Below are 15,896 nucleotides of genomic sequence, written 5' to 3'. Positions count from 1 at the left end.
AGAGAGAGAGAGAGAGAGAGAGAGAGAGAGAGAGAGAGAGAGAGAGATCAAACCATGAGAAGCATATTGATTTGATCATTGCTTGAACCATTGTTGATCAAAGCATCAAGGAAATCTCTTTGTACTTTATCACTATCACCTTTGTTCTTCTCCCTCCTTTCATTAATAATAACTTCCCATATCTTACAAATCTTTTTAAACCATTCTCTGCTCTTTCTTTGTAGACCCTGTAAATCAAGACCGGCTAATATAGGGAAAAGATCAGATACATTTGAAGCTGCACCCACTTCTATCATTTCCCTTAATGGCCCACAAATTTCACCTTCAACACTCTCATATTCAAAGTTTATAACATCTTTTGATAACAAAATATTACCCAACATATTAAAAATAGCTGCAAAAGCTACTTGTCTTATTCGCAAATCCTTCCCTTCCATTTTATTGATAAAATTTATCATATCTATAACCATTTTCTCCCTTGCACCAGCTTGAGACGCCATTGCTTTGCCTGAAAAAAGCTCTGTTCTTATTGTTGTACGTAAATATTTCCAATGCTCATTGCACTCTGCTATCCACCCTACCGATAAATGGTTAAGTTGCGTGCTTTTTGGTGGTGATGCATAAAGGGGAGACCGTCCTGATAAAACGCGATCTTGAGTTTTAAGAATCTCAATGGCGGATTCTTGTGATGATCCTATGATCACTAGTTGGGTTCCAAGTCTTATAGAGAAAAGTGGACCATAGGATTTTGCAAATTGGGTTAGAGTTATATGAGGTTTATTTCCCATTTGGAAAATGTTTCCAATTATTGGCCATGAGAATGGACCTGGAGGAAGTGGTGGTGAAGAAGATGGAGATTTTAAGTTCTTGAAAATGAGAAGGCAAAGGGACAGCAAGAGAAGGATTATCGGAAAATAAAGATTGTTTCCTTCAGCATCCATGGTTTCCTGATATGGGGATTCAAATTTGCATGTGGAATTGGTTTAAGTAAGTGGGTTGCTTAGCACTTTGTAGATGATATTTTTTACTTAACAGTAATGTTGTGGGGTCCCTTTAGCACTTTGTAGATGATATTTTTTATTTAACAATAATGTTGTGATCCCTCCAACGTGTGGGACCCATATACATTTGAAATGAAAAAAAAAAAAGAAGAAAGAAGAGATTCAAAACGTATGGGATCCATACACGTTTGAATGAAGGAAAAAAAAATATAGGCATGTTTAGTTTGTTATTCAATGGACGGTGCCAAAGAAAGAAAGAAAAGGGAAAAGTGGACGCGTGATTAACGCGTCCACTGCGTCCCCTTCTCCTATAAAAAGGAGAAGGATTTTCACTTCAAAGCGTACAAAAACAAAAGCATAGAAATACATAGAGTGTATAGAAAATTTTAGGAAAGGGTTCCTAAAATTGGGAAAGAGAGAAAATAGTGAGGATTGAAATTTTTAGGGTATTTTTGTTAAACACTTAGAGTACCACTATTTTTGTAATCTCTTTTGTACCTACTATTTTTAGTAGAAGAATTATTCAGAGTTTTTGTCCCGTGGACGTAGCCCATAACAGTTGAAGGGTGACCCACGTAAATCTCGGTGTTCTTATTTTTTCATCTGGCATTTAAGGTAATTATTTAATTTTTATTGTGATTATTATTTCTGGTGGATTCGATCCTCAATATTCAATATTTAATTATTGGAGGTATATGTGGTAATAGTAATTTTATTTTATTTTTACCACCGGTATTTTTCGCAGCCCCCACTCGGGATCAGTTAGAATCCCAACAACTGGTATCAGAGCCATTGGTTGGTACATTCTGTCAAAGTTACTATTCACGTGAATAGTAAATTTCGTGAATAGTGAAACTTTATCAGATTCAGAATTCAACATGGCTAACGATGGGGCAATGATCAAATTGACGGATTCGAATTATTCAATGTGGAAATCCAGAATGGAGGACTACCTCAATTTCAAAGATCTATATGATCCAATTGAAGGTGACAGTGCAAAGCCGGAAAAAATGAAAGAAAGGTAGTGGAATAAATTAAAAAAGCAGACATTGGGTACAATACGCCAATGGATAGATGCTAGCCTGTACAACCATGTGAGAAATGAAAAGATCCCCAAGCTCTCTGGAAGAAATTAGAGAATATGTACGAGGCTACGAATGCTCAAGGAAAAGTCTTCATGATGCGTAAAGTCATGAAATTGAAGCTGTTAGAGGGACGATCAATTACACAATACCTGAACGATTTTGAAGGACTCGTAACTGAGTTAGTAGTTAGCGGCATGTCCTTAGAAGACGAGATGCAAGCATGCCTACTGTTGGGATCTCTACCGGATAGCTGGGATACTCTTGTGGTATCATTGAGTAACTCAGCTCCAAATGGTGTGGTGACGATGTCTATGGTAAAGAATAGACTACTTAATGAAGAACTACGAAGAAGAGATGTTGCCAGTACCAGTTCACAAGCCCTTGTCACAGAGAATAGGGGCCAGAGCAAGAGTAGAGGTCCAAAGCATGTAAAGTCAGGTGGTAGATCCAAGTCCAGAGAGATGAGGAAGTGTTACCATTGCGGTAAGGAGGGTCATCTCAAAAGAAATTGTCATTTACTCAAACAGGATAATGCAGACCGAAGACAAGAGAATGACAGAAATACATCTGCTACAGTCTCAGGAGAAGATGGTGAGGTGGCTTTAGTCACTCATGATGCAGATTGCTGTCATGTTGGAGATGCAGATACCGAGTGGATAGTAGACTCCGGTGCTTCATATCACTGTGTTCCAAAAAGGGAATATTTTTCCACTTATAAAACAGGAGACTTTGGCACTATTAAAATGGAAAATAATAGTGTCTCGCAAGTGGTGTGAATCGGTGATATCTGCATAAAGACAAGTGTCGGGTGCACATTAACACTTAAAAATATGAGACATATTCACGATCTTCGGTTGAACCTGTTGTCTGTGAGTGTACTGGACAAGGAAGGCTATCACCATCATACAGGTGGCGGTAATTGGAAACTCACCAAAGGGTCTTTGGTGGTGGCAAGAGGAAAATTATGTTGCTCGTTGTATAAGACGCACGCAATAATATGTGCGGGTCAACTAAATTTAGTTGCAGATGATGTTTCACCAAATTTGTGGCATAGGCGGCTGGCGCACGTTAGTGAGAAAGGGTTGAACATGTTGGCTAAGAAGTCCCTCATACCATTAGCCAAAGGTAAAATAAACTATTGTGATTATTGTTTATTTGGGAAGCAACATCGGGTCTCATTTTTAAAAAGCTCTAGAAGGAGAGACAATAAGTTGGAGTTGGTACACTCTGATGTATGTGGTCCCATGGAGGAAGAATCACTTGGAGGAAGTAGGTATTTTCTTACCTTCATTGATGATTTCTCACGGAAAACATGGATATATTTATTGCGCACAAAAGACCAAGTATTCAAGCACTTTCAGCAATTTCATGCTATGGTGGAAAGGGAGACTGGAGTGACATTGAAGTGTTTGCGCATGGATAATGGTGGTGAGTATATCTCTAAGGAGTTTAGAGATTATTGTAGTCAGCACGGTATCAGGCATAAAAAGATAGTTCCTGGTACGCCTCAACACAACGGCGTTGCTGAACGGATGAATCGCACCATTATTGAGAGAGTCAGATCCATGCTCAAAATGGCCAACTTACCTAAGCCATTTTGGGGAGAAGCTGTCAATATTGCTGTCTACCTAATCAACTGACTACCTTCAGCACCATTGGATTTTGATATCCCAGAGAAGGTCTGGACAGATAGAAATATTTCATGCTCTCACCTGAGGGTATTTGGCTGCAAAGCATTCATACATGTTCCAAAGGAGCAGAGATCAAAGCTTGATGACAAGTCAGTTCCTTGCACTTTTGTTGGCTATGGAGACGAAGAGTTTGGCTATAGGTTATAGGACCCAGTGAAAAAGAAAGTTGTCAGGAGCCGAGACGTAGTATTCCACGAGAATGAGATTGTGGTAGATACAACTTGTGAAGAATCCACAAGTGATGGTGTTATTGACATTACACCAGAAAGCATTCCTACAGATGATGCCACAGGAGGAGGAATGCCAAAATCAGAACGAGAAGAAGAAGAGCCAGTCATAGGGGATCAAGAGACAATTGTAGATGATAACAGTGATGCAGAGGGTGTTGAGCAGGGGGAGCCAGAGAACCCCATTCCACCAAAAGGAGTTGAACCTCAGTTAAGAAGGTCAACCAGAGAGCGCCAACCATCTACAAGGTACCCTAGTTCTGATTACATTTTGATTACTGATAAGGGGGAGACAGAGAGCTTCCAAGATGTGCAATCTTGCAAAGATAGAGATTGCTGGACAAAGGCCATGCAAGAAGAGATGAATTCTTTGAAAAAGAATGACACGTATGAGCTGGTGAAACTTCCAAAAGGGAAGAGAACACTCAAGAACAAATGGGTGTACAAACTGAAGAAAGATGATGGCAACCTAGTGAGATACAAAGCTTGATTGGTCGTCAAAGGCTTTACTCAAAAGAAAGGTATTGACTTTGATGAGATTTTTTCACCAGTTGTGAAAATGAGTTATATTCGAGTTGTGCTAGGTCTAGTAGCAAGTTTGAATCTTGAGTTGGAGCAGCTTGATGTAAAGACCGCATTCTTGCATGGGGATCTAGAGGAAGAAATCTATATGGAACAACCAAAAGGTTTCAAGGTCAAGGGAAAAGAGGACATGGTTTGTCGCTTGAAGAAGAGCTTGTACGGGTTAAACAAGCACCGCGACAGTGGTTTAAAAAGTTTGATTCTTTCATGGTGAATCAAGGATACAAAAGGACAGATGCAAATCCTTGTGTATATGTTCAGAAATTCCATGATGGTAAATTTATCATCCTTCTCTTATATGTTGATGATATGCTAATCGTTGGACCAGATGCACATATGATTAGCAAGTTAAAGAGAGATTTGTCAAAAGCATTTGACATGAAGGATTTGGGATCGGCAAGGCGAATTCTCGAAATGGAGATTATTCGAGACAGAAAGTCCTGCAGGTTATGGTTATCGCAGGAAAAATATATTGAACGAGTTCTAGAGAGGTTAAATATGAAGAATGCTAAACCAGTTAGCACTCCGCTTGCCGCTCACTTCAAGTTGAGTAAGAAATCCTACCCATCAACAGAGAAAGAAAAAGGAGATATGTCAAATGTTCCATATTCTTCAGCGGTCGGAAGTTTAATGTACGCAATGGTGTGTACAAGACCAGATATCGCTCATACAGTTGGCGTTGTGAGTCGATTTTTGTCAAATCCCCAGAAGACACATTGGGAAGCAGTGAAATGGATCTTCAGATACCTGAGAGGAACTTCAAAGTTATGTTTAACTTTTGGAGGTGAAAAGTCTGCACTTGTTGGTTACACAGATGCAGATATGGCCGATGATCTTGATGAAAGAAAATCTACATCAGGATACCTATTTACATTTTCAGGGGGAGCTATTTCATGGCAGTCAAGATTACAAAAATGTGTTTCGTTATCAACGACTGAAGCAGAGTACGTTGCAGCAATGGAAGCAGGAAAGGAAATGCTTTGGTTAAAGCGATTCTTTCAAGAATTGGGTGTGCAGCAGGAAGAATATATAGTTTATTGTGATAGTCAAAGTGCATTAGACTTGAGCAAAAATACTATGTATCATGCATGGACGAAGCACATTGATGTAAGATATCATTGGCTCAGACTTGCCATTGAAGAGAAGCAGTTTCAGTTGCGAAAGATCCACACAGACAGAAATGCTGCAGATATATTGACAAAGGTCGTTCCGAAGGAGAAGTTCGAGCTATGTGTCAAAGCAGCAGGGATGGGGAGTCCCACCATATAGTCGGGAGGGGGAGAATTGTGTGGGGTCCCTCCAACATGTGGGACCCACACACATTTGAAAAGAAAAAAAGAGAAGAAAGAAGAGATTCAAACGTGTGGGACCCACACACGTTTGAATGAAGAAAAAAATATATAGGCACGTTTAGTTTGTTATTCAATGGACGGTGCCAAAGAAAGAAAGAAAAGGGAAAAGTGGACGCGTGATTAACGCGTCCATTGCGTCCCCTTCTCCTATAAAAAGGAGATGGATTTTCACTTCAAAGCGTACAAAAACAAAAGCATAGAAATACATAGAGTGTATAGAAAATTTTAGGAAAGGGTTCCTAAAATTGGGAAAGAGAGAAAATAGTGAGGATTGAAATTTTTGGGGTGTTTTTGTTAAACACTTAGAGTACCACTATTTTTGTAATCTCTTTCGTACCTACTATTTTTAGTAGAAGAATTATTCAGAGTTTTTGTCCCGTGGACGTAGCCCATAACAGTTGAAGGGTGAACCACATAAATCTCGGTGTTCTTATTTTTTCATCTGACATTTACGGTAATTATTTAATTTTTACCGTGATTATTATTTCTGGTGGATTCGATCGTCAATAGTCAATATTTAATTATTGGAGGTATATGTGGTAATAGTAATTTTATTTTACTTTTATCACCGGTATTTTTCGCGGCCCCCACTCGGGTTCAGTTAGAATCCCAACAAATAATACAGACATTACTTGCTAAAATTTTTTTTGTTTTGTTTACACATATTTTTGTAGTGAAGTTATGTTTAAATAAAATACGCAATAAGTTTCTTTCAAGAGCATTTATAAGTTAATATTTGTTAATATCAAAGCAATAAATTAATTACGAAAAATATTATATGCAGTAATTCTTTCAACTTACTCTAGTAAGTCACGTAAAATCTCTATATGAACAAAAGTAATACCGAATCCAATCAATTCTTTTGGATGATTAATTCGAACTTTCCTATATTGTTTATATTGAGATCTAATGAAACAAAATAAGATTGGTCGTTAATACTCTACTTAAAAAAATCATAAAATAACCGATATATTATTTTAAAAAATTCATTTTTCTGTTGTTAATAAATATTGCTATGGTAATACACTACCATTAATTACTTATATAAAAGTGTTCTATAGTTTTCATTTTTCACTCACATCAGCAGTACTACAAATATTACTATTATATTATAAAATTAAAAATTATATCGTATCAAGTTAGTAGTGGCGAGTGCATGGGTAGGTGATTGTCTGAAAAATCATGCAATTTCTTGTCGGATTTGGATAAAGTTTCTATATTTATATATATGTCTACATAAGCAAAACCTTTTGTTTTGTATATATAAAAGATCTTGAATTTTTTTTTTTTTTTTCATGTATACAGATGGAAAGATTTTGCTTTTTCTCTTTAAAATTTATAAGCGATTCATACTAGCTAATGGGTGATATATAATAACCATTAAAGACATTAATTGCTTTTATAATCATGATATGTAATTTGATGATTTGGTCAAATTGGTTGTAATTTGCTGTGTTTTGTTGTGGTCCCAAATTACAAGTGGTTTAGGATTTTTACACAGATTAAAGAAATAAATAATTTTTCTAAATTACAACAAAATAAAGAATAATTTGATCAAATTATTCTTTATCTCAAAATTAAAGGTAATTTGTGAAGATAATTATTGTATCTGATGTAAATAAGGATAAAATTGAAAAAGTATTATTTGTTACTTCTTAAAATACATAAAACGATTTATATTTTTTGATAAAACATTCACCTTAACGACTTATATTTTGAATCGAAAAAAGTAATAAATAAATATTATAAATGTTTTAAATATTATTGCAGAGGGAGGTCCTGGTGGGTGAACGCTCAACTACAATCAATACCCTATCAAACAACGCACCCAATGGCAAAGCACGTAATTAAGAGATCAGAAGGGCCATAGATGGTCATCACTAATTTAAAATAAATAAATAAATAAATAAAACGAATGAATGAATGATTGAAAAGAAAAAAAAAAAAAAAAAAGAAGAGGATAGAATAGAATGATTATAAGAGATCGATTAAATTATAAATATTTTTCAGTAAAACCATAAATATTTATGTCCAAAAATTATAATTCATGCAGGTAAACCAAGGCAGGAAATGATTTCAAGATTTTTATTTCTTGTTTTCACTATCGTGGGATCCGCTCCTATCCGCTTAGGTAAATATTGTCTATTTAATGGGGGAAATTAATAATATTTATGTCTCTTTCAAAAAAAGAATATTTATGTATTAAAAAAATTGTGGTATATTATAGAAACTTTTATATTAATATAATATCCCATTAAAATCACGTTTAGGTAATATTAAATTGTTTATATATTATCATATTAATCAATAATTGTACTAATATAAGTTTTACATAGCATTATTGAACCAAAATCAATGCCCTAAATCACGCTACATGCCAGAAATCTGACAGTTATGTGTGAGTTTATATTATTGCAGTATCATGTGCTAACAATTTGCTTTGAAGAAATTTTTTTTTATTTTTTTTTATTCATGCGAAGTTTATCGCACCAAAATGACATTGCGGACTACATAATATGGGTTACTATCTTCTTAACTCTCCGAATTTGAGAAAATTTATATGGTCAAAATGATTAGAATTTGAGAACTTTCACTCCTCATATAAATATAAAAAACGGCTATATCATACTTAAATCACCGCCTTTCAATAATTAATTACAAGTGGCATATGAGGATATGTGCTCCAATCCACTTCTTTTCAATTTTTAATCACATAAGCAGAAGTATTGCTGCAACTACCATAAAATATAAGTTATATTAACTTAAAAATAAATATTTTTAAGAATTGAACTGGACATAATTGGAATGGTATAATACTCTAGACAGAGACAAGAAGGCCCTTTAGGTCGAATTTTTGGGCTGAAGCCTAACCCGACATTCGTATGGGCTCAACACGACAATGACGTAAATGGACTTCTGGTCATTATTGCTAATGAGAAAAAGCTCTCAAGGCCCAATACACTTGGCATGGAAAGGACAAATTACTAGTTGCGGCAAGCAACTACTCCATTTATGCCGTTAATGTCCGCATCAGCTTGCTGATTACTAAATAGTAATGATAATTTACATTATCGTCTTACAGTCAAATCAAGGTTGTCATCCTCGAACGAAGACTTCGAGGAGAGTTTTTCTTTTTGTTCTGTAATTTTTTTTACCTGAAAACAAAACACCATAGAAATAGAATTAAAATGGCTGATGATGTATGACGAAAGGCCCTTTGGCTTTGATTGTCTTGTCTAGTTAAGGAAATGCATGCAATCTGCGGTATTTCCATTTACAAAAAGTTTTTTTTTTTTTTTTGAGTGTAATATAATCTTATCTTTATATCTGTCTCCAAAATTTCTATTGATAATGACTTAACAGAAATATTATTTTTGATCAATTTTTTTTCTAATTATTATCCTTTTAATTTTATATGTATATTTCATTAGAACGTATATCCATTTTTTATTTTTTTTTTCAAATATAAAAATTATTCGTAGGATAAAATTTGAATGTTAAAGTTAATAATTTATAGATTTACAGATGATTTTCAGTGTTTTACATTATTTCTATTATACAATAAATTCTGTCATTATAGCTTATAAGAAACAATGGGAAAGATATTTGTTAAATACCTTTCAATGGTTCATAAATTCAAACCTTACATTTGGACCACTATGCTTGGAAAATCCTACAACTCTTAAAAGAGAATCTTCTACTTAATTACATAAACAATTTATTTAACATAATAATATTTTTTATATCATATATCTTAATTTCTAGCATAAAAACATTAACTGTTCTTTAATAAAAATTATCTTTTCATTAGCTTGTTCATTATATATATATATATATATATTTTAAATAGTCAAACCCTGTGTCATGTTAAATTTTGACTCTTATGTCTATGATATTGAAGCAAGTTGATAATGTTCATGGCACACCAACCAAAGTCTTGCCTTCGGTCTGAATTTTTGGGATCAAGCATCAAACAATTGATAATGCCGGCCATTTCGTCCAAATTTTATATATTAAATTTAATTACAATTTTCTTTTGCCAATCCATTTAACTAAATTGAATGGAATTGTGACAAGTTTTGAATTGTTCTCCAGGTTGGACTTTCATTAATAATGTAATAATTATGATTAATATATAATCAAGTTGAAACACCCTTTGGATTAACTAATTAATACTGTGGTCCTTCCACACCAAAATAAACTAACTTTACTTTATTTTGCAACTTGTCAAACCATATAATAATCATTTAATTTTTCATTAAACTCACATAGTTGGCCTCATCTCTTATCCAGTAATTGAAACGTAATGTGGGACACGAGTCTCATGTTTCTGTAGCAACCTTACGTGGTTGACATGTCATGCTGAGTCAGACACACATAGACGTGGCTGTACTTTTTTGCTGATTGTACCGGTTTTGATTGGTGCATATTTTTTCAACATTTTTAAATTCAAGAGTGAAGTCCTTAGCCACTTGTTTCAATTAATTAAATCAAATATATATAAAAAATAGCATATGTTATTTTATATTTTAATATAACCGATGGGTAGGAAATTCTTTCATTAAATTATATAGGATTTGAGACTTGATTGTATTCTAATGAGAATTATCTAATCCTATTTGTCTCTTTATTTATTTAAATTAAACAAGACTCACTCGTTAAATTAATATATCAAAAGATTAATTTATTTGATTTAATAAATAATTCTTATAATTAATACTCAATCATTTTGAACTCTCTTTAAATTGAAAATTTTAAATTTTATGAAATTTGTTATGTGTGGTTTATAATAGCACAGGTATGTGATATTGTTATTCCTACCCTTCAGAATTTAGCTGTTTGACAAATATGAGACATGGATTTGTCAAAATGCAATAATGAAAAAAAAAAAAAAATAGTGTTTATGGTTGTCAATTTAGATATTTTAAGGTTTGGTCCTATCAAATAGTCTTAAGAAAAACAAAGAACATAAAAGGATATGTCTTTTCAAAGGGTTTGGTCCAGCTAGTCATTTTCTATTTGCTGCTTACTAGATTTTTTTAATAAATTTCACTTATTTAAAATTCTTAATAGTAATAAAAGTGAAAGCTAAAATTACTTATTTAAAAAATTATGGTGATGTGTACTTAAATAATGTATTATAATTTCATGTAATGAAATATAATTTCACTTCTTTTAGAAAAAAATAATTTAATTTGGAATTAATAACATTAGAAACTTACTCTTCCTGAAATTACATATATAAAAAAGATTTTTTATTATTTTGGAAATAAAAAGTATTTATTTCGTCTACTCATCAAGTATGATTTTTAAAACTAAAACGCAATACTAATTTTGTTTTTAATTTTTTTTAATGATTAACCTCAATTTTGGATAAATTTGCAATTTGGACGAATCGCACTCTTGAAAAATTCAAAACATCACACATTTTTCAATGCATAGACCAAATGCAAACGTACGTATTTAGACTCATATTAACAGGGACACAATTGTCTTTTTCATTTTTTTTTTTTTAAGGAAAAGATACTGCATAGGAAGAAAATCTAATACCATTTCTGAAATAACATCCCAAACATCAAAACGAGCATTACCATAGGAGTCTCGAGCTGACAGGTGAGTCTCCATATTATAATATAAATTTATAATAAGAAACAATTAACCGAAACTCAATATTATCAGTTTAAAAAAAAAAAATACAGCCCAAATGGGAAAATGAAGCAACGACAACGCAAATACCCAATCAAGGCAATTTACGTAAAGCTAAAGCTTCTGCCGTTTTGGCAGCTCCATAACTACGGAAGTAACCTGAAAATTTCCTTCTTGGTCTTCAAACAATAAATATTCTAAGAAAGTTTCCAAATTTTTCTTTTTGTTAGATATTATCTAAATAAATATCCGAATAACATGTTAGTTTCTGTAAAAATAAAATAAATGTTTTACTGGAATTATTTTTTTTTCTCCACCTAATTTACAATATTTATCAAGTATAATTTCGTGTAATATTTAATCGAAAATTTAGGATTTCTATAAAAATAAATTTTTTGAAAAGAAAAAAATAAAATGGAAATTCTTGAAAATGGGAGAAATTAAAATGTGGTATTGGAGTAATTATTATTTAACAAAACAATATTATTTCTTTTTTTTAATTCATTATAGACTTTTATAGATCGAAAGAACACTGCAGGCTACACAACAAGGATAACTTTCCTTTTTGCTCACCAAATTGGTAAAAATAAGTGTGGTTGAGAGGATTTAAATTTGAGATCTCATACTCCTTATATAAGTGAAAAGACCAACCGAACTATCTAGTTTTGTAATAATATTATTTCTCTATCTTCCAAAAGTAGGCTTACTTCAAATTAAAAATATATATATATAAATAATAGTTTTGAATTTGATAGAAAACTTTACCTACACTTTTTCTACTATGTCTCTGTCTTAAACTAGATATCATTTTCAATAAAGAATTCAATGAAAAAATTATTAATAAAGAATTCAATAGAAAAGTATTAATAAAGAATTCAATAATAAAATATTAACAAGCATATTAAATAGAAATATACTAAAAAAATTAAAAAATAATTTTTCTCCCAAAAAGGAGGTCACTTATAACTCAAGATAAATGAAAAAAAAAAAGAAAATAAATTCATATTTATGAGATGCAAGGATCATAAATAAGTTAGCATTCAATTCAAAATTTAAAAATGAAATCAATATTAAAAATAAAAAAACAAAAAAATTGTTAATTAGATAACTTTAGGGGCATAATTGACAAATAAAAAATCTTAAATTGGTCGGAACTCCCACAATTATTACATTTTATTTGTATTAATCTATCCATAGATTTAGATTTGCAGATTACGCAGTCCATGGTGGGAAAGTACAGTTGTTAATTACTATTAATTAAATTAAATAAGAAAATTTGTCATCTTTAATTTAATATATTTTAATTTTATCTTCCATAGCTCAGAAATTGCTCTGTTTTCTGTCAAAATCAAACAACTCTGTTTTTCTCACAGCCAAAAACAGAACAGACAAAACAGTCTCTGCTCTGCTCTCCAAATGGTATACGCGTCTCTCTACAAGTACCCTTTACCTTCGCTTTCGCCACCTCTCTCCTTCCCTCTTTTTCTCCATTAAATCTTATGTAATTTTCTATATTCTCTGTTTCTGCTTTCTTCTTCTTCTTCTTCTTCTTCATGGGTGCTAATCTATCTTCCATATTCGTTGACCCAAATGCTCTTTCTCTTTATGGCTCTTTATCACCTCAATCCACAACGCTAAAACCGACTCTTGGGGACTTGCCAGAGGGCTGTGTTGCTTCGATTCTTGCTTATTTAGAACCACCAGAGATATGCAAATTGGCAAGATTGAACAGAGCATTTCGTGGAGCTTCTTGGGCTGATTTTGTATGGGAATCGAAATTGCCTGTAAATTATGTTCGTATAATTGAAAGAGTTTTTGGTGATGATTTGCCAAGGAAGTTGAGTAAGAGAGAGATTTTTACTCGATTGTGTAGAGCTAACACTTTCGATGGTGGAACAAAGGTATGGGTTTCTTGGTATTTCTGGCTATTCTTCTGTTTGGATGGTGAGAAAGTTAGGGATGACCGAATTGTGGGCACTGTTTGAAAGAGAAATATTGGAAATTTGGAATTTTAACTGCCAATTAGAGTATATAATTCTCAAGTTATAATTACTAATATTATTTTTTTACATGTACATCTGCTGAATTTCTGTAGCTTTTTGTTAGAGAAAATTCTCAGAAAGAAAAGTGCTAGAAAAAGGCTTAAATTTTCATGTTTGACCCATGTGAATTCTACCCATACTATTTATATTACATAAAGAATTTTTACTTTATCTGTTAGATAAGACTTGAAAGATGTTACCTTTTGGCTTAAATCTGAAGTTTCATTTATTTAGAAATAAAGACCTAATAATACAGCAATAAGAGTCAAAATTTGGGCATTATACATTTTGAAAATTTCGATTTGTTTATTTCTGTTATGGATTTTCTCACTGATTGGTCTGTGAATTTGGGTTGTGCAGAAAGTATGGCTAGATAAGATTGCTGGTGGTGTTTGCTTATCCATTTGTTCAAAGGGGTTGGCCATAACCGGGATAGATGATAGAAGATACTGGAATCATATCCCATCTGAGGAATCTAGGTGAGTGTCGCAAAAACAATCTCTTATACTTGGTTTGGGAAAATGAATTTGAAAGTTGTTAGTTTTTCATGCATTTTTTAGATGGGCTGATCAAGTTCAAGTTGATCGCGGCATTTTCTTGTCGAAATCAGTCAAAGTAGGTCCTTTTGTTATCTGCCTTTTATTTTTCATGTTCATATGAATTCTATGAATCTTGAATTTCTATTTGAAAGAATTCAGGATGTTTTAGTATTAGGTTCCTGTTTTTTCAAACTAGGTGGAATTTTAGCTATCCATTAATCCAGAAATCGTTTTGGTATAGCAGTGGGTTCATTGATCCGGAATGGAATTCATTTCAACTTCCATATATTCATGTTTTGTATAAAAAAGAACGCATTTGACTCCTATACTTAAAGTTCATTTGTATGAGACAGTAGGTAAATTAGAATTGGTATTGATCTCCAGTCCCTTTGCTTGTAGATTCCACTCCATTGCATACCTTCAACAAATCTGGTGGTTCGAGGTTGATGGACAATTTGAGTTTCCATTTCCCGCGGGAACTTATAGCCTATTCTTCAGACTACAATTGGGGCGAGCTGCCAAAAAGTTTGGTCGGCGCATTTGCAATGCAGAGCATGTTCATGGTTGGGATATAAAACCAGTGCGGTTTCAGCTATGGACAGGTGACGGTCAGTATGCTTCTTCCCAGTGTTTTTTAACTGATCCTGGGAAATGGAATCTGTATCATGTTGGGGACTTTGTCGTTGATAGCACAAATTTATCAATGAATCTTAAGTTCTCCATGACCCAAATCGATTGCACGCACACAAAAGGCGGTCTTTGTTTGGATTCTGTAGTAGTATACCCATGTAAATTCATAGAAAGGTTAAAGCATTTTTGAACCGCGTTGTAACCTTGTAGACAAGAAGGATATTTCTAGTGAGTTAGAGCATCCTTGTAAGAGTAGTTTCATTTGTAGGCCTCGTTGTATGAGTTGAATTGCAGGCAATTTGTGTATATTGCCAATTTTTGTTGATTGATAAGTGTGTCTTTTTCTTTAATGAAGAGCTCTTCTTGTACAGAACTTGATCAAGTCACTGCTGCTTGTTTTTCAGGAGTGGTAACCTTGCCATTTAGCAGAAAGATACTTTTTTGGATTCATGGACCGTTTTTTTCTTTTTTTGTGAATTGTCTTTGAATGTGAGTTTCTGGTTGAGGAATGATGAGGGGGAAAAATCAAAGAAAGGGTTTTTAAGTTTGTTTTGGCTCTTTCTGTATCTTGGCCACCGGTTTTGTGGCAAGAAGACAATCCATTTACTGTATCCGACTGTCTTTGTGGAAAGCATTTCCCGTGGAAATTTTCATTTACAATTGAACATTCAACCTTCTAAGTTCTTTTCATTCAAATAAACTTTACATTTATCTATCTGGCATAGGGTCCAGAGATAATATTCATATAGATCGAATATTTGATCTCTTATTTAATAAATCTGAATTCTTTTTATTTAAACTAACTTATTTTACATTAACCTATCTGACACAAATCCAAAGATAACATTTTCCCTTATATTCAGTATACAAGCATTAACCTATCTGACACAAATCCAAAGATAACATTTATCTATTTGGGATAGAGTCCAGAGATAATATTCATATAGATCGAATATTTGATCTCTTATTTAATAAATCTGAATTCTTTTTATTTAAACTAATTTATTTTACATTAACCTATCTGACACAAATTCAAAGATAACATTTTCCCTTATATTCAGTATACAAGCATTAGTGAAGCAAAAATTTGAAGACAAAATA

General features: G+C 32.9%; 1 protein-coding gene and 1 pseudogene across 2 annotated transcripts; one reads left to right on the top strand and one right to left on the bottom strand.

Annotated features, from left to right (window-relative positions):
- Positions 1 to 23: 23 nt before the first annotated feature.
- LOC149497223 (littorine mutase/monooxygenase pseudogene) lies at positions 24 to 959 on the bottom strand (annotated as a pseudogene).
- An 11,946-nt stretch (positions 960 to 12,905) lies between these two features.
- Positions 12,906 to 15,245, top strand: LOC105645875 (F-box protein PP2-A12). 2 transcript variants are annotated; one of them, XM_089720883.1, is made up of 4 exons: positions 12,906 to 13,485; positions 13,987 to 14,105; positions 14,187 to 14,241; positions 14,565 to 14,759. In XM_089720883.1, exons 1-4 carry the CDS (start codon positions 13,138 to 13,140, stop codon positions 14,610 to 14,612), a joined length of 570 nt encoding a protein of 189 aa, XP_089577009.1. In that variant the 5' UTR covers positions 12,906 to 13,137; the 3' UTR covers positions 14,613 to 14,759. The 2 variants fall into 2 exon arrangements, with proteins under 2 accessions (XP_089577009.1, XP_012086994.3); XM_012231604.4 differs by lacking the exon at positions 14,187 to 14,241 and having other exon boundaries at positions 12,914 to 13,485; positions 14,565 to 15,245.
- The last annotated feature ends 651 nt before the right edge of the window (positions 15,246 to 15,896 follow it).

This window comes from Jatropha curcas, chromosome 4 (assembly GCF_041381405.1).
Source record: "Jatropha curcas cultivar XTBG-Jc1 chromosome 4, XTBG_Jcur_1.0, whole genome shotgun sequence".
Lineage (NCBI taxonomy): Eukaryota > Viridiplantae > Streptophyta > Magnoliopsida > Malpighiales > Euphorbiaceae > Jatropha > Jatropha curcas.
The sequence above is the reverse complement of the archived record's forward strand: the minus strand, read 5'-3'. Positions and strand labels throughout refer to the sequence as shown.